Genomic DNA, 24861 nt, shown 5'->3' with positions numbered 1-24861 from the left:
AAAAACACATTTCCATATGTATCCATTTAACTAAAACTGCTTTAGGAATGGCTTTAACCTTACCTGCCATGGAACCATTTCATCGGGCACAGGAAAGCGCTTAATGGTAGAGTCGGGATACAGCATATCTCGGGCGGACACATGATACACATATCTAAGGCTATCAAGATTTTCAGCAGAACCATCCTTCTCTTCTTCATGTGACTTTGTAGTCTCTGGGAACAGATAGAAACAGCTGTAGGTATTGCAGAACAGTGCAGCAAGTCAGGTTACATAAATGTGTCTGACCAGTGTGGAATAGCTGTCGCATGAAACCCGTTCTACACCTACATCCAGCAGGATCACTGTCTCATAACACTTATTCTCCAGACTTACATCCTGTGAGATTACTCGGCCTCGTAACTCTTACTTTCACATAAACATTCAGCAGGATTGCTCTCCCATTTAAATCTTCTCTTTACCTACCTTCAGCAGGTTAGCTCTGACTCATAACTCTTCTTCTCTATGCCTACCTCCAGTAGGATCGCTCTCCTACATAACTCCTTATTCCATGCTACCCCCAAGCAGGATTGCTCTTCCTCATAACTCTTCTTCTCTATTTTCAAATACTGAAGCACCACTGTAGGAAAGTAGGATCTGCTTTCATGGTTACCTCACTTTTTTGCTGGTGTCATTCTATTTTCTCACTAGTCTAACTGGGATCCCGTTAATAAGGACCCCAGTCACTGTGCTCTGCCCCTAAATTTGACCATGGTTAGTACTTTGTAACCTTCCCAATTGGCTAATGCTGTACCCTTCTAAGACCCTAGTATATGGTACTAAGGTACATAATGCATAGGTACACCTGGGGTCTCCCATGGGCTGCAACATGTTTTATGCCACACATGAGAGACCACTCAAACTGTGACTACGGGCCTGCCATTGTAGCCTGTGTGAGCTGGTGCTAGCACAACTCACCACAGATATACGTTTCCTTATATCTGAGGTCACTGCACTTAAAAACCTATAAGTCACCCCTAAGGCAGGCTTTTCAATCCTGAAGGCAGGATGCTAGGTTATAAGTGTGAGGGTGCCCTGCATGAGCGGGACACTAGGATGGTCAGCCATTTAATACATATAGTGGACATCAAGTCAATTACGAGATGTCTAACTATATATTGGCTGCACTGAAACCAGTCATGTTTGGTATCAAACATTGCAATCCTACCCCAAAACCGATTCCAGTGTTGGATGTAGGAACCCATGTACTGGGGGGCTCCCCTAGGGTGCCCCCCTGTATTACGGTACCAGCCTTTCAGGGTCTAACAGCAAGCTAGACCACAGACACGATGCTGCCCTTCTGCTGCTGAGACAGGCTCGAGCAGGGGAAGGTAGAAAAATAGGTTTCCTGTCACAGGGAGGTGTAACCACCTCCCAGACAGGACTTAGTGTATTGGGCTTGGGTGGGAGCGCTCACCAGGGCCACCACAATGCTTTGAAGTACACATTTGGTGCCCTCCTTGCACAATCCAGTTGGAATCGGTTCAGGAAGCCGTTTGCGCGAAACTGGACAAAGGACATGGGAGTATCCTCCCCTTTGTCCAGCCCCTTCTCTGGGAGGGATCCCTGAATCATCCCAACCCTTTCCCTAGGGTACTAAAGGGCTACCTGTGGGTGGCTCTTTAGATTTGTCGTGGGACAAGATTCAGATCGAAACCACTTCCACTTCAACCGTCTGGGAACTTTGGACTTCGCTGGACTTCACTTTGGGAACCAAGACTACATCAAGGAAGACTCCTGCTGCTCCTGGTCTCGTCGTCCAGCCAGTCTTCTGCGTCATCTGTGCCTGTGCTTCATTCAGGTTCTTCTCCAGGCCCGTGCGCATCAAAGACACCCGGTGTAATATCCGTTGGAGTTAAGGAGTCTGCAGGCACCACAACAAAGCTGCCTGCTGCTGCTCCTGAGCTCCCACGGACTCTGAAAGGTTCAGCAACACAGCTGGTACTTCTGCAACTCCCTCAAGGCCTGCGCGGTCTTCTCACCGAGGTTTGTGCCAGTATCCCTCATCGGAACCGCTAGAGCAGAACCCCTGTGCATCGCGTAGACATGCCGTTGCCAAGGCTTGCTGACTCTGTCCTCCAGAGATGATCGGGCTACAAGAAGCTCCAGCCTGCAGCATCTCTTTCTATCTTCGTCCTCACTGCATCGTCTGCACCGTGGGCCTGCATCCTTTGTGAGCTGCTTGAGGTCCTTTTGCGACTCCTGTGCCTTCTGCCTGTGGGTCCTCTTGAGGGTGTTCTTTGGCTTCAGTGGGCTCCCCTGCTTGTTCGGGCCTGCTCTGACTTTGCTGCATTTGGCGAGTCCTTTGGACCTTGCCGGTCATGACACTGCATCTTCTTCATTTTCCACATCTGTTGCTGCTGCCAAGGCTTTTTGGTCCTGCCGGACACCAGCCCCCTGGGCCTCACAGCTGCAGCGACAAGGTCACCATCAACTCTCCTACATCTTCCATTTTCGCTGGTCATGGTCTTCCGTGCTTCCTGGTCACTCCTGGGTTGCATAGACTGTCCCCTCTGCTTGCAGGTACTTCTCTTCAAGAAACCATCCTTGGATTCCACCGGACTCTTTCACTTTCTTCGCCAGTGGCATCTTTAATGAAGTCCTTCATTGTTGTCTACGTCAGTTTCCGACGTCACTTCGCACATATGCACCCGGCTATCCTGGTGTAGATATCCTGGTTCCTGGGGTATCCACGGGTGGGGTGACTCTCCAACATTCCATCTTCCACAGGGTTTCTTCAGGGTCCTTCTTCTCAAACTGCAACCGCGACTTTCCCATTGACTTGCATTGAGTACAAGGGCTGTATTTCCACTCTGCACACAGCCTCCGTGGGGTTCCTGGGTACTTACCTCGGGTGGTTCCTTGGGTCCCCAGCTCTTCTAAGTCTTCTCATCCAAGTCTATATTTGAGTCGCAGTTCGCATTCCACTTTCTTAGTATATGGTTTGGTCTCCCCTGGAGACCACTGTGTATTTGTGCTTACTTACCAGTTTCCTTTTGATATATTGTGTTGAAATCTACGGGTAGGAGATATACCAATGTGATAGTGAGTGTGTATGATAAATGTAAAATGTTTATAACTACACTGTGTGGTTCTTTTTTGTTTAACCTACAGTACATGATAAGATCTGGTAAAACAAGCTGCTTAACACTCCTTCTGGACTAAGCCTGAGGACTGCTCTCCACAGCTACCACTTAGAGAGCGTTCTATGGTTGTCTAAGACCACTAAAATCACAACAAGTGTTGTCTGGATTAGTGCAAGGTGCTTCACTTAAATAAGTGTGCACCATATGCTAAGCCAGCCGTCTGCAACCACTCTCATTCATAACTCTTCATTCCACCTTAACTTCCAGCAGGATCACTCTGCCTCATAACTCTTCTCTGCTCCTACCTCCAGCATGATCACTACGCCTAATAACTCTTCTCTAAGCCTACCTTCAGCATGATCACCCTGTTTCATAACAGTTCGCTGCTCTGCCTTATAACTCTTCTCTAATCCTACCTACCAGAATCAGTCTGGTTCATCCCTCTTCTCTAATACTACCTTCAGCTTTTCACTCTGAATCATCACTCTTCTTCTCCAGATCCAACTCTAGCAGAATCAGTCTGGCTCATCACTCTTCTCCAAACCTACCTTCAGCTTTTCACTCTGAATCATCACTCTTCTTCTCCAGATCCAACTCCAGCAGAATCACTCTGCTTCATCTCTCTTCTATAAACCTACCTTCAACACAATCACTCTGCCTCATAACTCTTCTTCTCTTATTTCACCTCCAGCGTGATCGCTCTGCCAGATAACTCTTCTCTGAACCTACCTTCAGTACGATCACTCTGCCTCATAACTCTTCTTCTCTAGGTCTAACTCCAGCAGAATCAGTCTACCTCATCACTCTTCTTCTCTAATTTTACCTCCAGTATCATCGCTCCACCTCATAACTCTTCACTAAAACTACCTTCAGCTCAATCACTTTGCCTCATAACTCATATTCTGCAGGTCTCCCTCCAGCAGAATGGCTCTGCCTCATCACTCGTCTTCTCTACATTACCTCCAGCAGGACCGCTCTCCATAACACTTCACTCCACATTGATCTACTGTAGTATTGCTATCCCATATTCTCTACACTTACTCAGTGCAAGATTCCTCTGCTTTATCAGGATGTCTTTTCCTCATCACGCTTGCCTCCCACTTCCCCCAGGGCTGCTTTGGGTTCCCAGTCCGGCCCTGTATGCTAAGTTCAATCAATATCACATTTCTACTTTTAGCAATTATAAATGCATTTAGTGTCATTATCCTCATTATACCAAGCCTTATATGTATGCCAAGTAGAGGAATGCTCTGCTCCAGTATCTCCACTATGCCAGGATCCATTAAGCAAATTACAGCGGGCAGACATCGGATACATCCATGTCACTGCTACAGGCCCCTCTCCCTTACCAATGTCACAAAGGATGTCCAATCATATCAGTTGTTACCAAAATTGAGATTACATACTGCTTCTTTAAATTTGTTTTTTTACCATGCATAGTACTGTACATCTGTGTAATAGACACCTACGACGCATGTCTTTACAACAGGTTGGTGTTTTTATAACAAAGCAGGTTAAAAACACTGTTTATGAAAACATAATGTATTGTTAAAATATGTGATACAAACACAAATAATACATGAACAATATATTTAATCAATGTGCACAATTTGTCCCCAGCAAACATGGTCCCCACAGTTTCACACAAATGAAGGTCAAAACTCTATTTAAGCAGCAATAAATAAAGTCATGTATTGATAGGTTAACAATGTACATTCCGAACCATATATTTAAAATAATAGCAGTTCAAAGTACAAAAACATACATTTTGTGGCACTTGTCAGGCAACCCTAGAGGTGACAGGATGGGTGACTAAAGAGTGAGAGCTTACAAGCGTCCTCTACCACACTACTCAGGAAAGCATACATATAAATGAAAACTGTATAAATAATAAACAGTACAGATTTAAAATAGTATTAAAGTCAACACATTATACACCTACTTTTTAGGTCTCGCTGAGTCAGCGCGCATGCGCTGCTCGGAGAGACATTCAGTAGGCGAGTTTTCAAAGTGCTGCTGGCTGGCCTAGCGCTGGCCTAGCGCTGGCGTTCACGCGCGCAGCCAGCCGCCAGCTGTCTTTCACGGGTCATTAGGACTGTGAGGACTTTCACTTTCGCAAAAGTAAAGAAATAGAAAAAAACATTTTTTTTTTACTTTTGCTATAATCACGGCACCTGCGCTTTACTTTGAACATTAAAAGTAAAGCACGGGTGCCGCGATTATAGCAAAAGTAAAGAAATAGAAAAAACATCTATTTCTTTACTTTTACTATAATCACGGCACTCGCGCTTTACTTTTAATGTTAAAAGTAAAGCGCCAGTTACAGGCCTACTGCATGTTATTTCTATTGAGTGGCTACTCCTCCCCCTCAAAGGCAATGTAATATCATGAGGTATGCCTGTGTGTAAGCATATAGTACCACAATCCAAAAAGAAACCCTTTCCAGCTATCCCCTTCCTCCACCCACATTGAAAATCCCAAATATGAGTGACATAAAACCCTCCCATCCCACAAATATTCCCTTCTACAGAAGAGGGGAGAATACTTCATAAATAAAACGTGGGTACTGAGCACGGACGCAACCAGCAGTCATCAAGCCGCTGCTACTTCCTTGCTGCTCCCCAAAAACCCATCTCCACTTATCTGACAAAATACCTCCATTTTACTATAGAGTTTAAAAAGCCTGTACCACGCTGCAGGTCTAGAGTGTTAGTGACTATTCAACCAATTAACCAAAAGCAAAATGTTCAACAAGTAAGGACATTCAACCATCCACATACCACCATAGGGACAACAATCCGTTTCAGAGCAGTGGACATGTGGGCATGAAATACTCGGATGTTGTACTTTTATTCCTCCCAAAATTGCAGTGTCTGGCGGAGGGTTGCCAGCAATTGTGGTATGCTGCTTGATACTTGAAAGACCGTTGAAAAAGCCTATTTAAAGAAGAACTGTAATGCTGTGAGTTGTGACTATGCATATCCTGTCGCAGTAGTTTATAATGACATGCAACTTTCTTTTGCCCAGGTTGTACTTGTTAATTTTTCAAAAACAATTTTAAAAATACATTTAAACTACAATTTAAAAATGCTCAGACGGTTCTTACCCTACTTGCCAAAGTTTCAACACCATTGTCAGGAAACCAATTTCCTACCTTGTTATTGTTAGTCACATGTTCATTTTTCCCTACTTCAACAATTAAGTGAGCAATTCTGGCCAGTAGTTTGTCCGACGCATTCCTGAAAGCTGTAACAAGAACTTGAGCCCTGTCCAGTCTTCTTTTGGGTTCAAAAGGTGTATAAACAAGCATTGGCATAGCCAATAGGTCTCGCTTTTGGGGCCTTATAAGTATTAGTTATGCAGCACAATATCCTTCCTGCAACAACATCAACTGTTGCATGGTTAAACACTTATAAGGTCCCAAAGGCGAGACCTATTGGCTATGCCAATGCCTGTTGTTATTCTGTTCAATTTAGACTAAACTCTAAAGAGAAATGTTTCTGTACATCCTAAGGAAAATAATTTCCACAAAACATTAAATAAATAGAGGTATATAAATAAATGTGAGATCTAATAATTATTTAAAATTAGTTTTTGTTTATCTCAGGAAAACAAACAAAACTTTGAAATTTGCAGGGTAATAGAATGAAGAAAGCAAAATTGTTGACATAAATAAGGTATTTTTAAAAACATTATAAATATATTTGCAGAAACAAATAGGCTTTGCAAAGAATTTCTACCTTTGAAGAAAAATACAATAGGAGAACACCATATTGAAAATGATAAAAAGGTAACCATCACATTAAAGTGTATTAAGCAAAATATATCAAATATTAAACAAATAACTTACAGCATAACATCTAACTCACTACATATATTAATTATTTTCATCTACTTCACAGGTACCTAAATAAAATTTAATTTACAACGAAAAACAAAAAGAAATCAAAGAAGAAAAATACAGTGTAAAAATTGAAGAACATGCCTTAGGCCAATGTTGTGCTTTCAAAGAGAGGGAACCAATTACTAAAACATGATGGTATCTTTATTGTAAAGTAGATACAATTGTAAGGTTGATAATTGACCCAAGACTTATTGAATGTGTGTGAACTATTTCTCAACCTGATTCAGAGGCAGGGCAGAGTGGTTACTCAAGGGATCTACTGAAAGAAACTCAGACCATAACCACTATGTCTCTTAAAATGCAGCCCACTGTCTCCTTACTAAACAATATGCGCAAGCGGTTAAAGCGATCTGTCGTGATGTGGATGCAGATGTCACCGAAGCCACTGGAATCGCAGATACTATTCGAATTTACTACTCGGAACTGTAAGCAAGCGACACTTAGATCACTTTGGATCCACAGGCCTTCTTAGATACGACTGCGTTTACCCCCATTCCTACTGGCGATGCTGCTGCTCTTGATGAGTCTATTCGCACTGATGAAGTTATCTCTGCAATAGCGCGCCTGAAACCCATGAAAGCGCCCGGACCGGATGGGTACAGTGCAGCCTTTTATAAGCTCTTCTGTCCGGAGCTAGTCCCAATTCTTAACTGCCTTTTCAACTCCTTCGATGGGATGGGCTCGCTTACCGAAATGATGCTCAAGCCTCGATTACAGTCATACTAAAGCCGGGGAAGGACCAAAAACTCTGTAGCTCATATCGCCCGATTTATCTATTGAATATAGATGCAAAGTTGTTTGTTAGTATTTTAGTTCAGGGCCTCAATTCCCTAATGCGTGGCCTTGTAGATCCAGATCAAGCAGGATTTATTCCAGGCCGACAGTGTGGCGACAACACCAAACGCCTTTGCAGTAGATGCGGAGAAAGCTTTTTACAGGGTACACTGGCCCTATTGGTTTGCAGCTCTTAAACATTTTGGCATGGTAACACACTTTCGAAGCTGGATCGTGCTTCTGTTAGAGTAAATGGGGTCAGAGCCACCGACTTCCACATTGGCCGGGGCACAAGATACAGGTGTCCTCTCTCACCCCTCTTGTACGCCCTCTATATGGAGCCCTTTGCCCAGGGCTAAGGGCATTACTTTTGGAGCCGAACAGCATTTGATTAGTCTTTATGCTGACGACGCCATTTTCTCCATTACTCACCCAATGACCTCACTCCCTTCTATCGTGGTGGACCTTCAACTTTCAGACGGATCTTAGGTTTCCGGGTTAATTTGCAAATCTTGAATCTCATACATACGGAGGGTGCTTTGCGTTCCCAGTTAGATTTGGAATGGGTTACAGAAGACTTACCTTATTTAGGCTTGGTGCTTAGTAGGATTCGGGCAAAGACCGCTGAGTCTAACTATGCCAAGCTGCTTGCACTTATTCGCAAGGATCTGTTCCAATGGCAGCGACTCCCGCTGTCGTGGTTTGCCAGACTTGCCGCGGTAAAAATGTACATCCTTCCTAGAGCTCTTTATATTTTTCAGACGCTACCGCTACAGCCACCTCTCGGCTCGCTTCTTAAGCTCCAAAGGGAGATTGATCGCTTTATCTGGGGGACTGTAAAACCTAGATTGCAGAAACAACTTCTGCAAAGTTCAAAGCAGGACGGAGGTCTCGCTATAACCAATGTGACTCGTACTACCAAGCTGCTCTATTGCGCTACTTGGTGGAGTGGAATTCACCACTCACGGAGTGAGGAACGGTCGTGGGATGACATATCTGGAGAGAGACGTGGCTACCTAGGTTATTTAGAGTATGGGGGCTGTACTCTTCCCCCATAACGTCCCCGACATTCCAGGTTTGGGATAAGGTAGCAATTTCTGCATGACTCACCATGTTCCTCTCTCCTCTGGCCCCCTTATTCTCGAACCCGGACTTTCCTCCTGGCATGGCAAAGGGGGCTGATAGACGATAGGGGGGCAAACGGATTAGATGTCTCTTTGATCACACCGGCCTTATCCCTTTTGCCCAACTTAAGGAAGACTATGGTTTGACTGATCGGGACCGATTTCGCCACTCGCAAATGTTGCACTGGCTGCTTGGCGCATCAACAAGGCCCCACACAAGCAGACCTATGTTCCCCTTTTAAAAATGGTTGTTCCTCAAGAAAGATGATGAAAAAATCATTTCGGAGATTTATTCTCATCTGTCAATGAAGGCGCACAAATGTAGATCCCCGGGACAGATACAATGGGAGAAGGAGTTGGGTCGAACATTGACAGATAAGGAATGGAAAGACATTTTTTATAAAGCACACCATACAGCATATACCATGGGGCATATAGAGACTTCTGACAAAATCATTTCCTATTGGTACTACACTCTCTCCCGGATGCTTAAATGGAACCCTCAGTGCAACGGCCTGTGTTGGCTGGGGCGTGGCAGTCCTGGCACATTACTCCATCTCCTCTGACACTGCCCGAAACTCACTAGATACTAGGAGCGGATTCTGGACGAGGTCGATCGAGCCTTTGACACTACTATTCCCAGATTCCCTGCTTAAACACTCCTAGGTCTGCCTAATGCTTTAACATTTCTGCTCAACTCTATAAAAGGTAGACAGATGGCCCTAGCACTCAACCCTGCCCACCGAGTGTTACTGTCCAACTGGAACACCGATAAAATGCTGGATCACCAGCAGTGGCTTCAACAGCTGTGGGCCTTATTGGGCATAGAGCATCTGTCAATGGCAACACTAGGAGATAAATCAGATGACACTAGCATTTGGGCCCCGTTTGTTTCCATCCTTTCCTGGGAGTCCATCCTCTCCTGGGAGATCCGGGATCTGACTTGCCCGATATACCTACGCATATTGTGGTTGATCCCAATGGATCAGGATGAGAAGGAGGCCACTAGTATCACCTGCTGATCGCTAGGCTTCAGTTTCTCTCCTTGAGTGCGATACACCAAAGATATTTGGGTCGCTGGGACGGGGTTGGGGTGGGAGGTTTTGGAGTTTTGCGTTCCTCGTTTTTGGGTCCTTCTTTGTTGTTTTCAGTTTGGGAAAGGCAATCTAAAAGCGGTCCAGCAGCCATCTTTGTATGAGATTGAGTACTGGGGATTGCTCTGCAAAGACTTGTGACTATGACCGTTATTGTTGAACCTTGACGATTTGTCCGCTTCCTCTAGTCTCTGGATGATGCAGCCGGCCCTTGATGGGTTGTAGGCGGCTTGCTGTGTAACCTTTATTCACTCTTAGAACGTCACTGACTTGCTGATTGCATTTATGTTGTTGGTGCCCCAATTGCGGCAGGCCCAAAAGGGTTGTAGACGGTTTGCTGTGTGTGGCTTTAATTATGCGTATTGTAAAAAACAAAATGACTTAATTCTAAAATGCAGTTAGGGCAAATATTCAACAAAAAAAGCACTATTTACCACCTGCAATGAGCCCTCTGGTGTAGTACAGATGGAGGTATCTAGAAACAGCCCTATGCACATTGCCTGAGACATGCCTGCCATCTCTAATTTGATTATTAGTAAACTGGGTGACCTGTGAAAAGTGGGCTGACCAGTTTCCGTCGAGACACCGCAGAAAGAATACCACATGACTGGCTCTCAACAATACTGATACATTCAAATCAGATATGTGCTTGGACCCCATATGAACAAGGACTTGAGGATAGAGAATTAGGCACTGTTGGAGGACAAGGTTCTTTCTGAACGCCCTCCTCAAATAGGTCATCTCCTGGTCATTAGGAAAATGGTCAATAATTCCCCAGAAACTGAGAAGTAAATGGGAGAGAGAGTTGGGAGTACTGAATGATGAAGAGTGGGAAGAGAAACCCCAGGGAAGTGTCGACAGAACAGAATTCAATCTTGTGCTACTGCAGATCTTAACATGCAAAACCTACGCTACTGAAACTGCCGAATATGAATCCCAGCGGGTGTGTAAGGTGTTATCAGAGAGGTACCTTCACACACGTACTTTTGTCCTGTACCTGGGTAGAACGCCTCCGGGAAGAGGTGCGATACTACTTATGGTGCCTGGTGGTTTTCAGATACAGAGTGAGGCCAAACTGCTACTGCTCATTATATGGGAGACGAAAGCATATCATAATTTAAAGTATGTAAGGATACTCTGCAACACAGGCCTAATTGTGGCAAGGAGAAACAGCACATGTAAATGATAAAAATTGGCAAAATGATTGATGATCTTGTCTGATTAAATGAATTCTGTTCTTCACTAGTCCTATCATTAATGTCTACATTGGCATCAAAATAGTAGCTTTCTATTAGGCACACATTCATACCTGCTCATATTTCATATTTTTTCCTAGACACAGCTAGTCCGGAGGCAAAGGCAATCTTCCATAATGTTATTTCAGCCCTCTTAGGAGAACAAGGTAGCAAGTGGCAGTGTGCAGCCTTGAAGCAGATTGTCATCAGAGCTTCTTCTGGACTGCGTGAAGTCTCTACTCAAGAGGCTCTTACATGCACTTTATATCATCTTTATCAGCATTATTCTGAGACTAAATGAACCCTGTGATCCCTGATGTAAGCTGTGAATAAAAATGCGTGAACTCCCTGCTCACTCGTCCAAAGACACAGCATTTCCCTCTAAAGATCACATTGCATTACCAAAGCTTTTTTGGGGGGGATTTTCTGCTTCATAGTCAAAAATATGTTTCACTGGAAGATAGCATTAAATTTGCCTAAATCTGGGCGGTGCAAGAGAAACAATTTCGGCACATATGTTCATTAGGCCCTTGCATGGCTACACAAAAGGATTAGCAGGGTCGCCACTCCAAGTTCACGATGTGTTTGGTCCACATTTTGCATACGCTAACAGTGGATATAATGGCGAACTCAAAAGTAGATAGATAGCACCAGTACATGTGCTGAAGATCGTTATTCCAACCGGGCTGAATGCGCTATTCCTAAATCTAGAATCAGAAAAATTGGACGGTATTCGAGAACTAATTTACCGCACAGGCAGGGTGTCATGTTGACACTAATCACGCCCTTGGTAACTACAATGAATTAAGCACCCACAATACAGTACAAGATTTAAAATCAGGCTATGACCCTACACTCACAGTAAAAAATATTTGAACAGGAAACTGCATGCAACGTTTGCTGCAGAAACCCAAGCAGAAAAATGAATACTGGTCAGACGAGAACCACAGGACAAGTACAGTGTTTCAAGGCAAGCTCACCACAAACCCAACGTTTGAGCAATGTGATAATTATATCGATGGAATTAAGTGAGTCAAAACCAGCAATACATTACATTCAGGGAGATGATGCACAGCCACTACGATTAATAAGATAAAAAACAAACGTACGTTTGCCCAGCACCATTTTACCCACTGACCACTAGTAACTTAAAGACTTTTGCTAAACAAGCTTTCTTCGGAAACCGCAGATGTAGTAACGAACAGAATGGACCTGATAAATGGTTTAGTGGAAAAAGATGGGTAATTTGCTTCAGCAGTTGGTGGGCAGGAAAGTGTTAAAATGTAACCGTCTGAGCTGCATTTGTAAAACAAAACCCCCATAAAAAAAAACTCCAAAGGAATGCAAGATGGAGATAAGAAGTTATTAGCAAACGGTTTGAAGCCGCACTGCTAGACCCACAGGCAGCAATCAGCTGGATGATGGAGTCACAACACGGCACCGGCCTTCCAGAAGGCTATGCACAAATAAAGACATCAGTGCCAGGATAGAAGGCAGCAAAGACACGCGGTGGGCAAAGTCAAAACCAAAGAAAACAAGTAATGGACGACTGTAAGCCTCAGCAGTAACAAAACATCGGCGTGCGCCTAGCACGGAAAGTAAAAAGCAGCGGGGGAGGGGATAGAGGAGGGAGCCTGGGCCTATTTCCCTCGCGGGAGGGAGCGAGTTAATTACAAACATATAGTTTGAAAGCTCACTCCCGCAAGGGAATCACCAAACGTGCACGCGTTGCCATTCAAAGCAATGCAACGCGTGCACGTTTTTGCCCGCAAAGCTGTGCCGATTACTAAAGTTCTTTTTCCTATGCATTGAATGCGCGCTGCGTAGGCGAGACCTAAAAACGGCACACCACAAATACTAGACAGTCCTCTCAAGGCTGACGCCAGTGTTCCTCAAGTTTGCTTTTCAAGTCCGACCTCCATCTAAGGTCCGCTGTTATTGCCCACTTCCATGATGTGACATCCAAGTTAGACCTCGTTAGTGACGTCAAGTCTTAGAAGTTCCACAATTTGTTGTTGTGCAATAACGCATCTGTCAAAGCAGGTTCCCCCAGAAACCCTTTGGCCATGAACTCAGTCTTACCTAGTCTCATTAGAGTACTGGTTTGGAGTCCCCAGCCACATGCTATGACTCGGCAATGAGGAGAAGTCTGGATGCAGCGGTCAAAGCAGCAGGTGTCCACACCACTGCACAACCTGGGTAAGTCTCCCTCTAAGTCCGCGGCAGGTTCGTGTGGTCATGTATCCAGGTGGTTGAATGGGTGCTCTTCTTCTTTTATGGATCACACCCCGCTTCATCTACATTGATGCATGCTGCTGCAGGACGGCAGCCTTCTTACTTCACCATGGTCCCCCTCCTAGCATACAAGGTTCATTACCATGCACACAGGGTGAAAGCCCCTTTGGGTCACAGCCCTGCACAGGGCGGCGGCCATTTTCTTGATACGGTGATGAAGCAGGGCGACAGCTCTCAATCTTCACAGCAGCCCCCACATGGCACATGGGTGTTGCGAGTAGAACAAATAAGGCAACGCTCCTCTTTGGATAACAGGGCTACACAAGGCGATGGCCCATCTGTTGCCAAAGCACAGCACCAGAACAATGGCCCTTATTCTTAACCGCAGCCCCCACATGACACAAGGGGGTTGCAACAGCACACACGAGTGGACGGATCAATCAGTGCAGTAGTCCAATGTTTACCACGGCCCCCCAACTGGAATATAGGGCCGCAATGCAACGGCTAGCCAACCTGATCAGTGTGCTGATTGGAACAGACCAGAATCTCACACTCTGCTTCCAGCTCTCCCGGATCCCATTGTACCTTGCTCCCTCCAGGCGTTCTTCTTCCCCTCACAGGGTTCACTTGTCATGTTAGGCAGAAGCTGGTTCTCCAGGCTCCAGTGTGAGTGTTTTTGATTCTCTTGGGTGATGTCTCCCAACCCAGCAAGGCGTCTGACAGACCCTTAGTCCCCAGTTCTGGTCACAACCGAACTAAACGGCTTCAGCGCTGATGTACAGGTTTAGTTTGACAATTTGGGACTCTCAAAAGCACTCTTTTATAACACTAATATTGTCAATGTATCTTTATTATGATACGGAACTCCTACGGAGGCCCACATAATCTATAGCAGGTAGTAAAACAGGAATACATTATACCTATCTAGTTCCACAATTAAAAAAATATAAAACCTTCAATCAATTACATCCATCATACAAGAATAACAATAACTATCCTTTATAAAGTGGCAACATGCATAGCACTATAGGGCATCATATTTCAATTCACAACACATAAAAGCACTTTATACTCACTTATTCCCAAACCTAAAGAACCAAATAAGGTCTATAAAAATGTATTCAATTTCTACTTTCAACCCTTTGTAGAATGCAACATGCGTGGTGCAATATGGAGGGTGCAAAAATGCATAAGGGTCTTATACATACAGCCTTAAATAGTTGAAGCATACAACAATAACTATCCTTTATAAAATGGCAGAACGCATAGCACCACAGGGCATCAATTTTTAATTCACGTCACATTAAAGGCATGTTATGCTCACCTATTTCCAAATACTGGAAAGGCCCATAATACGTATAAAGTGCTTATTCAAGTGCTTCATATTCAAACCTTTGTGAAATACGATGTGCATGGTGCAGTATGCAAAATACAGATAGTACATAAAACAATCTTAAAATACAACCTTAAAAGTGGCTGCATACATACATAGATTTGAAATATTGCAATGCCACAGGTTAAGGGCGCAATAATAATTGTTAGAAAAGATTTTAAAAATTGATAAATCTTATTACAAATCACTTCATTTGGGGGGGATGGGAATAATATTACGGGCCTCCAAGGCGAAGTGGATGTTGAATTTAATAAACATCGACCTTAAAAAACAACGTTGAACGCTCTGCAACACCGGGCACACACAGAGTATGTGGTTAGATCCTGGATGTCAAGCTGGCACAGCTCACATATTCTTTGTATAATGCATTTCTGGGCTACGGGTGTTGCCCACATTTAAATGCCTATGCCTCTGTTTGGCTCTTCCTCCAGAGAACAGTCTATCACAGCAGGAGTGTCTTCAACGCTCATAGCGCCAAACACATGCCATGGGAGTGACTCGAGAATCCCGCCTGAATGTCAGCTTCACTGATATATGTCTATCAATAGATTACAATGGCCCCCAGCCCTACTCTTTATGATTTCCTTACGAGGCCCATAATCCTTTATTTTATTTTTGAAGGTTTTATATTGCGCTAGCTTCACCCAAAGGTATCAGAGCGCTTTACATTTGCATGGTTATAAACAAGAAAAAGCAACAATTGTTATGAGATAAACAAATTATAAAAGGTAGTCTAAAAGAGTAAGAAGAAAAATGTAGTGTATGTAGTGAGATAGGGAAGGAGAGCATAGACAGAACCAGTTAAAAGAACAAATATGTCGTTACATAATAACAATTTTGCAGTATACAAAGTAGGGGTCGGAGGACATAGTAGGGCGGGGGAATTGGGTAGGAGAAAAGGGGAGGGTTGGGAAAATGAGCTGGTAAGGGAGGGGAGAGGGGTGTGGAGGGTGTCAGGAGGGGGGTGTGTAGGTGCGAGAGGGAGGCGGAGTTGCATAAGGAAGGAGAAGGAAAGTAGTCGGTACGGAGAGCAAGGAATAAAGTTCTCCAGTATTTAGTGAGAAGGTGTATTTTAAGGTCTCTTTTGAAGCTGACATAAGAGGGGTTACATCGAAGGTCTTTGGGGAGGGCGTTCCAGATGTTGGGGGCCTTGCCAGAGAAGGGGCGGGATTGGGAGGCTTTTTTTTTAGTATTGGGGGCATGAGGAGAAGAGAGTTGGTGCTTCTCAATGTTTGGGCGCAGCCAGCTTTATTGAGTTTGGTTGAGAGGTAGAGTGGAGTCTTTTGATAGAGAGCTTTGTGTGTAATGCAGGCAATTTTATAGGCGGTTCTGCCTTCGATGGGGAGCCATTTGAGGTCCTTGAGGGCAGGTGAGATATGGCCAAAACGTTTACAGTTAGTTGTTAGTCTGGCCGCCAGGTTGAGGACAGATTTGATGGGGGCAAGGTGGATTTTGGGAGTTCCAGAGAGAAGAGCATTTCCGTAGTCAATTTTTGATAGGACAAGAGATTGGATAAATAATTTGAAGTCTTCAGCTGGAATAAAAAGGTTTGATGTTTTTGAGATGCCGGAGTGTGAAGAGTACACCTTTTGCTGAGTTCTTTATATGGGAATTCAGTGTGAGCTTATTGTTGATGGTTATGCCGAGTGATTTGGCAGATTCGGCAAGGGAGAGAGAACAGTTTAGGGCATTAAGGTCAGCGATCCAAGTTTGAATGCGGATAGGGTTGTTTTTGGGAGAGAAGAGAATGATCTCAGTTTTGTTAGGGTTGAGTTTGAGATGGTTGTTGTGGAACCAGGTTTGGATTTTGGTTAGTGCAGTGTTAAGGTGTAGGATATCAGAATGGGATTTTATTTTATAGTACAGTTGGGTGTCAACAGCATACAGGTGATAGTTGATTCCGGCTTGTTTAAGTATGAGGGTAAGGGGTTCCATAAAGAGGTTGAAAAGAGCAGGAGACACCTAGTGAGACAGATATTGGGCTAGAGAGGCAGTTTTGAATTTTGATTTGTTGGGTTCTATGTTGGAAGTAGGAGGTGAACCAGTTTAGGACAGTGCCATTAATGCCGAAGCGATCTTTGAGTGCATTGAGTGGGGTTGGGTGGTTAACTGTATCAAATGTAGAGGTGAGGTCAAGAAGGATGAGTAGGCAGTCTCGCTCTTGTCCAGGGCAAGGTGAATGTCGTCGACTATGTTGAGCAGTGCAGTTTCAGTGCTGCAACCTTTGCGGAAGCCGGATTGGAGGGGGTCTAGTAGGTTGAACGCGTCAATGTGTTTGTCCAATTGAAGTAGGGCGCATTTTTCAAGGGCTTTGGAGAGGAGGGGGAGGTTGGAGATAGGGCGGAGGTTGTTAGGGTCATTAGGGTCAGCCTTGGGGTTTTCGGGATGGGAGTGATTTGTCCAAGGTAAAGGGAGATAGGAACACTCCCTGTTGAGAGGGAGGCGTTAATGATATTGGTCCAATAGGGGACAATGACGTGCTTTAGATCTTGGACAAGTGCAGATGGGAGAGGTTCTTTAGTGTGAGAGGATGGTTTAAGTTTGGATAGGATGTTGAAGACTTCTAGTTCAGAAATGGAGTGGAAATTCTGCCATGAGGCATTGTTTTTAAGTGGTGGAATAGTGAGGTAGGGTTCAGGAGGGGTAGGTGATGGAAGGAGAGGTGAGGGGGTCAGGGGTGGTAATGGTGTAGTATCCAGGGGATATTGAGGAGTGAGAGAGAGTTGAGTTCCAAGGAAAGCACGATCAATTTTGGCAATTTATTCGGTGAAAAAGTTAGCAATTTCTTCACATTTGTTAGTGGAGGCCACCGGGTTGAGAGGTGCAGGGAAGGTTTGATTTCTAATAATGTTGAACAGTTCTCTGGGTCTATTTTTGGCACGGGAGAGTTGAAGACGAAAGAAAGATGCTTTTTCAGAAAATATGTGTTTTTTGTAGGAGGATCTTGCGGTTCTAAGGAGAGCGAGATGGGAGGGGGTGGTGTTGTCTCCATGTTCTTTCAGCCAGTCTAAGTGAGCATCTTTATTTGTTAAGGTCTAAGGTAAAACATGATTTAGAGTGGACATCTTTTAGCGTTTTAAGTTTCAGAGGGGAAAGTTGATCTAAAACCTCTGAGACAGTTTTGTTAAAGTGCTCAGTGAGTTCATTTGCCTTTGAAGAGGGGCGGGTGAGACGAAGTTGGGTTTGGAGTTTATGTTCCAGTGCACCGGGAGGGATTTGCTCAAGATTTCTGGCCATAATCGTGGTTTTGTTGTTTTTCACTGGGGCGGGTGGGGCTGGAGGGGAGATCGAGAACAGTATGAGATGGTGGTCAGACCAGGCGATAGGAATGATGTTGGATAGGAATGCCAAATCAGAGTTAGAGATGTTGGCATCAAGAATAGCTCTTTTAGAGTGAGTAGGGGAGTGGCAAAGTTGTTTGAGGTCGCTAATCTCAAGAAGATTATTGAGAAGGTTGATTGTAGGATCATCAGGTTCATTCCAGTGCAGGTTAAGATCTCCTAGGAAGAGATTTTTGGAGTTGGAAAGTAACGATTTAGTTAGAAGGTCCGTTAGTTCTTCGGCAAAGGGAAGGGGTTCACCAGGACGGTGGTAGATGTTATGAAGTCGTATTGGGGGAGAGCTTTTCATTTTAAGTTCGGCTCCTAAGTATTCGAAGGTTGTGTAGCCAGTGTTACTGATTAGGGAGAGTTGTAGTTCTTCTTTAAAAATGATTGCTAGTCCCTTTGATCTCTTTCAGAATCAAAGAGTACTTTGGAAGTGTACTGAGGAGCCTGGCTCTACCTTCCTCCAGTGTGTGAGTCCTTTCAGGAATGAAGCAATCTACACATCTGTCTGGGGGATTCCTCTACCTCCACATTCTCCTCAAGCAAGCCAGGGCCTCCCAAAATGGCACCCAGTAACTTCTATTGTGCCCTTCACAAGCACGCATACATCCCTGCGTCCATGCACACCACACATGCACAAGCTCCCATGCATGGTACCACTTCACAGACACACCTACATCCCGGCGAGCACACACAGACACACGCTCTGTTTATCATGTATTGCACCACTCACAGGCACACATAAATTCTAGTGTGCCCACACAGACATGCATGCACTGTTTGGCACTACGTATTGCACCCCTCATAAGCACACATACATTCCAGTGTGCACACACAGACACGCATGCACTGTCCGGCGCTACTTTCAACTTGAGGTAAGGAGCTAAGCAAATAGCAGCAGACCTTATATGAGTAGGCCTATAGACCCCACTCTCCTGAGACAGCTATCAAAACTTGATCATACTACAGATTACTTCACACAAAACACTATGCTGCCACCACCACACTAGTGCTACTCTGCTGTGGTAAGGACAGTAGCCCTTCACCCCTATGAGTGGAGAGTGCTGTGCATCCCTCCTGGTCTTAGCAAGACCGCAATCCATGATACAGACTTATGTCACGGCATACACGCATGATTCCTGTTTGCTCATGACCAAAAATGATTACCACGGATGTAGATATCACTGCAGCTAGGGCACTCAGGGAAGGGGTTTATGCCTATTACCATGCAAAGAACTTTTCCATCCCAACAATATAGCGTATCAACTAATGACTGACTATCAACCTCTAAAAATATAGTTATACAATGAATGCAAATAAATGACTTTACAAACATTTACCTGATGACTGCATGAAGAATAGGAGCTCCAAACCAACTTCAGAAAACCAGATCCTTCTTTCCAAATCTGGGTCTTCTGTCAACACAGACAAGTCAAATCTTTCAACAGTCCAGGTAATTCACTACCAAGGTCACACCTTCAGAACTTTAAGGCCGATGAGCTCAGCAGACGCCTCATGGAGGAAAGTGATGACCAGCATTTTTACAGCATGCAAAGCATCCTAAGGGTGAGTTTTCCTAATAGGATTAAAGGCCTTCTTAATTCATTCCAGAAAATCCTTAATCATTGGGATGTTGAAAAAGGATCCCTCAGAAAGACTCTTCCTATAAGCAGTGATGGCAGCAAAATGCACTTTAAGAGAACTGAAAGATAGAATTTCACATATAAAGGAGATACAGTAAAACTGTTTCCTCTTGACATTATCAGAATTAAGAAGGGTCAAGTAGTAGCTTAAAGCAGAAAGACATGGAACTTGTAGTAAATGGAAAGATGGTGCATTAGGTCTAGGCCAGCAGTCTAGCGTTTCTAGGTAGGTGGTTCTTGGTGTGTGAACTTTACTTGCTAGTTAACATGGGTATACATGCATACTTAGGCATGTAGAACAGTAACACCTTTGTCTGGCAGTAGTGCATTTGTCTGAGATTTATTTATAATTGCTACAGTTCACAACATTTCTCATCTTTCCCTCACATTTGTTTTGGTTTCCAGTTCTCTTTCTTTTGGTTCGGGCAATAACTGATCTTTTACGCAAGTTGTTGCGGTCAAATGTTTGCTTTCTTCCTCTATGGATGCACGCATCCGCATCTTTGTGCGGCGGAGTATGCTTATCGCCAATATATAAAATGTTGTCTGTTTTATGGTGTTCATTCTATGTACACTGTTACACAGTGTACATATCTCCATTGTCAAAGTGAGCTACGTAAAGCTAATTTCTTTGCAGCTGTGACACCGGTACATGTGCATGCCTGCTTTCAGATCCGTAGCATTTACTCTGCACTGTGATATATTGTGGGTCATGAATAACCCATCCAATCTAAACTGACATATTAATTATATGTTTTTTAGGATCTCCCATGTCAGGGATGAATGTCTCATGGAAGGCCATTAGCTTAATTCATGTCTTCATTCATTCATGACTTTTTCCCTTCTCTCAGATGCCAAAGATGTGTGACATCAACAAAGTTCTTGGGAGCAACTCTGGTCCTCCTGTAATTATTAGCGGCATCTCCAGTGAAAGCTAGAAGAGGCAGGACGGTACGAGAATACATAACCTCCAAGGTTTCAAAGCAACGCCAAGGCGTATTAGTAGGGCATGTTTGTGTAAGGTGTCTCCTTCAGCCGTTTGCCACCACCATTATGCAGCCCTTCCCTGCACCCGCCCCTCCCCCCACTGACCTCACATCAAGGCCAATTGCCTATTTATTCTATTGGGCATTTCCCAAGGGGGCTGGAGCCAATAAACGCCAGGACCGCTGCTGGAGCCTCTGCTACTTTCTCCAGCTCCAACAGATAATTGCAGCAGGCACAGTCTGTGCTTTAGGAGAGAGCAAAGAGAGGAGAAATATAAATGCGAGGAGGAAGTCATTGGACCAGGTTTGCACATTTTTGCCACTGCTTTGTAATAATGTTATGTGTCGGGGTATGTATGGGTTCAGTGGGCATGCTGCAGAATGTTGAGTGTGGATGGTGCCTGGCACCTGATTACAGATGGAAGAAGAAATGAGCCCTAAAAGAACCTATCAAACTGTGGAGGCGGTAACTTAACGGCCTAGCATGTAATAAAGAACTTATCTCCTACTTGAATGGCTCCATGCTCTTGTGTGAAGACCATGCCCTCTACTAACAACAGATTGCTTTTGGTTCCCAGTCTGGCCTGCTACAGAGGTTCCTGTTGTGCTTTTGCTGAACCCGCACCTCACACCATTATCTCTTCAAATAGCAACGAACCCTTGCAACCGCAGTTATTACTTTAAGGCACCTCCCTCCATCCCTTTTTTCCTGGAAATGTATCTTGTTTTGGCAAATTGCAAACACCTCTCATACAAATACCTATCTACATGTGTGTGTTGAGCATGTGTTGTATTTCTGTCTTGGGGCTGTGTCACTAGCATCTTTGGCAGAAAGTCACGTTTAGTTTTTTGACAGGCCGTTTAGGTCAGTATATCTTCAGGTTGTGCCATTTTTCAGAGTGTTTGCTTTGAACCACTGGAGCACATCCATGTGTGCTCCAGGGTGAAAACCGGCACTACCGTGATTGTCTGGTAGAACATGCACAAGCTAAATGGGACAGTTAGGATAGAAGCACTGGACGAGTTTAGGGAGAGGAGATCAATGCAGAGAGCTTGAGGTGAGAAAACAAGAAGAAACATGCACTCTCATGGAGTACCGAAAGAAAAATAAACATTAGCAACGGCAGTAGGTCTTGCATTTTCAACTTTTGGCTTTCCTGTGCTTTTTCGGTGGAGTGTAAGCGTATGACCAATTGGTTACTTTAGTATACTTCTCTTGTGAGCTTAAATCCAACCCCCTGCTTTTGATTTGTTTGCTTCAGTGTCATTTAAAAATCCTTGCATGCTAGTGGTCAGTCCTGCCTCTTTGTCCCTCCTTTTCTCTTTTGTTCCTTCCAGGAGCAGGGACTATTTACGATATCATTACTCTTTGCTGTATTTATCTGTTCTTGGGGGACTTTGTTGTTCTTCGTTTCCTGCTCGTGCTTGGCGAAGCTTCCCTTTTCGTTTGCAAAGCATTTTGCTCTGAGTTTAGTTTTGAAGCAATGCAGTTTCTGTAAACAGCTGTATATCACACTGTTATGTCGATCACATTTACAATGATCTTGCCCCACTTGTGGTCTATTTTTAGGTCTCGTGAGCCAAAGGCTCGAAGAGACATTTTATATGTGGGATTTTCAAAGTGCTACCCAGTCTTTTGGCTGGCCTAAACCTTGAGTGCACGATCTCACATGCACGTGCACAGCTGCTCCTCTGCTCCTTGCATTCCCCCCTCCCTTCTTACCCAGCCCTTTGATGCTCTGCTCGATTACTTTCACTTTCGCCGCTTTAACCCTTGCATTCCCCCCTCCCTTCTCACCCAGCCCTTTGATGCTCTGATTGCATCTTCCTTCTCCTCCTCTTTTTTCTCACTTGTATTCTGGCTCCTCACATTCCCCCCTCCCTTCTCGCCCAGCCCTTCTTGTTCACGCTGTAGCCTGCGCCTGTAACTGGAGACTTTCATGACATTTCTCTGTCAGTCAGCTGGCTCCAGTCTGCCTCTCACCAGAGCCATGTGGACGGACGGAGAGGGAGGGTTGTGCTGCTGGCTGCCTCGGAGCAGAGGGCACTGCTGTCTGTGCCTTTCCTGCTCCTCACAGCTGCCTGGGCACAGGACTGGATATGGTCTCCCAGAGATTGGCTGGTTCTTTCTTTTATGTTTAATGGCAGGCGCGGTGCCCTTTCAGGAGCACCACGATGGTTTGATTTCATTCTCCTGTCTCCAACACCCCCCACCTCACTCTTTCTGCTCTCCTCCTCCCTCCCTTTCAATAAGTCCCGGGGCTTGCTTGCTTCGCAGCAGAGCCAAGCAGACAGAGAGGAAGGGTTGTGCTGAGTCACTCGCTTCCGTTTCATTGTCACAGGTAAAATAGTATTTATTAGCGCTGCAAGACCAGAACGCGCTTTGAAAGATTGGAATATTACAGGCTGCAAACCAGATTTGCTGTCCATCCTTCCTCACGGTGTGACGTGCAAACCCTGTGAAAGCAAGCACATGGCAGCTGCCACGGATCACATCCACTGTAAAACTACATTTATTGAGATAAAATCAACGCTAGAACATCGTGTCGCGTTTCAATGTCACAGACACATATAATTTGTTATACACGTATTCTTTCGACAGGTTCCCTTATTTCTGTTAATAGATATAGCTGACATGTAACCTGTGTGATTCACTTTCATACGTATTATATGGCAGATTAGGCACCTGGTGAAGGGGGGGTGGTGCTGCTGAAACAATGTTGATCCATGTGTCGAGAAGTACTGTTCCTAGAGCATGCTTATAAATAACCCTCGTTTAAACAAACAGGAGCTAAAATGTCAGGAGCATAAGTTATCTACGTGGCTAGTGTTTTGTAATCACTTTTCTTTTAGCTCGTGTTCACTGCAGTCTGGGCAATATATCCTTTCCCTTAGTAAACGTAGCAGTTCCGTGGAAAAACGTGTACTCTAAACTGGTTTTAGCATCCATGACACTTGCATGAAACGTACATTGTCCTGGAACGAGAAGTAGCCGCTGCCTCTTTAAAAAATCTGTAGGGTTCTATGCGTCGAGAAGACCGGGTGGCATTTCAGTAAAAAATGCACATGATCTGTCCCACTGCTCAGTTGTTTGTTCTCCAGTTAACATACCACCTTTCTTAATTCAGATTCAAGATGTGCGAGGCCACACCAACTTATTAAATATTCATTCCAAGATCGTCTGCCCTAGTTTTTTATAGAGGGCCGGTAAATTGGATTAGATTTAGAAGTACAGAGAGCCCTTTATCGTTTAACATTCTAGTGTTTTTATGAATGGCATTTTATGTAAAGAGGCAACTGATCATGCATGTTTTATGCAAAATCTGGATGATTTGCAGGTAGAGGTATATAAGTGAGCAAAGCGTTTTCTCTAGTTGGTTTCTTTAGTCACTTTCATATGTTTGGGCTATAGCTGTACATTAAAGGTGAAGTCTGTGCAGCCTTGGTGTCACAGACTTTAATATTGCCATGATCACATTGGCCATCATACCAACGCTGTTCGTGCCATAGGCCAGTTAAAAGGAGCATAAATCATCTAGCATATTAGTGCTGTTTGTGGAGGACTTTAAGGATCTTGTGAAAGGTATGCCATGTTGTACATGTACGTAATTCTTATATTCGTCCTTTTAGGAGTCAAAACCTTTGTATGAGCCTTATGTTTTTTTCGCCCATCTGGAAACTTAATCTCTGCTACATTTCATGGCTTAATTACTGGACTGAAAATAGAATGCGACCCTGGTACAATGCCCTCCGAGTCGCTGCCTCATTCCGAACAGGAAGGATTTTCACTAATCAGCAATCATGCTCCAGGAATAAAGCAGTATTGGTAACCACATGTATTGCTTTTACTAAGTAATTTTATTTATTTCTCCACGTAGTTGAAGCCTGTTCCAGAGCTCTCACAAATATTACAATAGTGTAAGAGCAGGTACAGAAGTGTTCGTACAGTGCCCGAGGTGGCCCCTCTGCGACGGCTGCCACATAGCGCCAGTGTATGGAGCCCTTTCCCGGTACTTAGTTAT

At 44.3% G+C, this 24861-nt stretch overlaps 1 protein-coding gene across 1 annotated transcript in view; it reads right to left on the bottom strand.

Moving 5' to 3' along the window:
• Nucleotides 1-24861, bottom strand: part of LOC146808453 (transient receptor potential cation channel subfamily M member 2-like) — a 2757229-nt gene that overhangs the window by 423691 nt on the left and 2308677 nt on the right. The window contains exon 26 of the mRNA XM_085623562.1: nt 64-215. Coding sequence (XP_085479688.1) covers nt 64-215 — 152 coding nt within the window. The remainder of the gene's footprint in view (nt 1-63; nt 216-24861) is intronic.

Source organism: Triturus cristatus, chromosome 8 (assembly GCF_964204655.1).
Source record: "Triturus cristatus chromosome 8, aTriCri1.1, whole genome shotgun sequence".
In the NCBI taxonomy this organism is placed as follows: Eukaryota; Metazoa; Chordata; class Amphibia; order Caudata; family Salamandridae; genus Triturus; species Triturus cristatus.
This window is presented reverse-complemented; position numbering and strand designations above follow the sequence as displayed.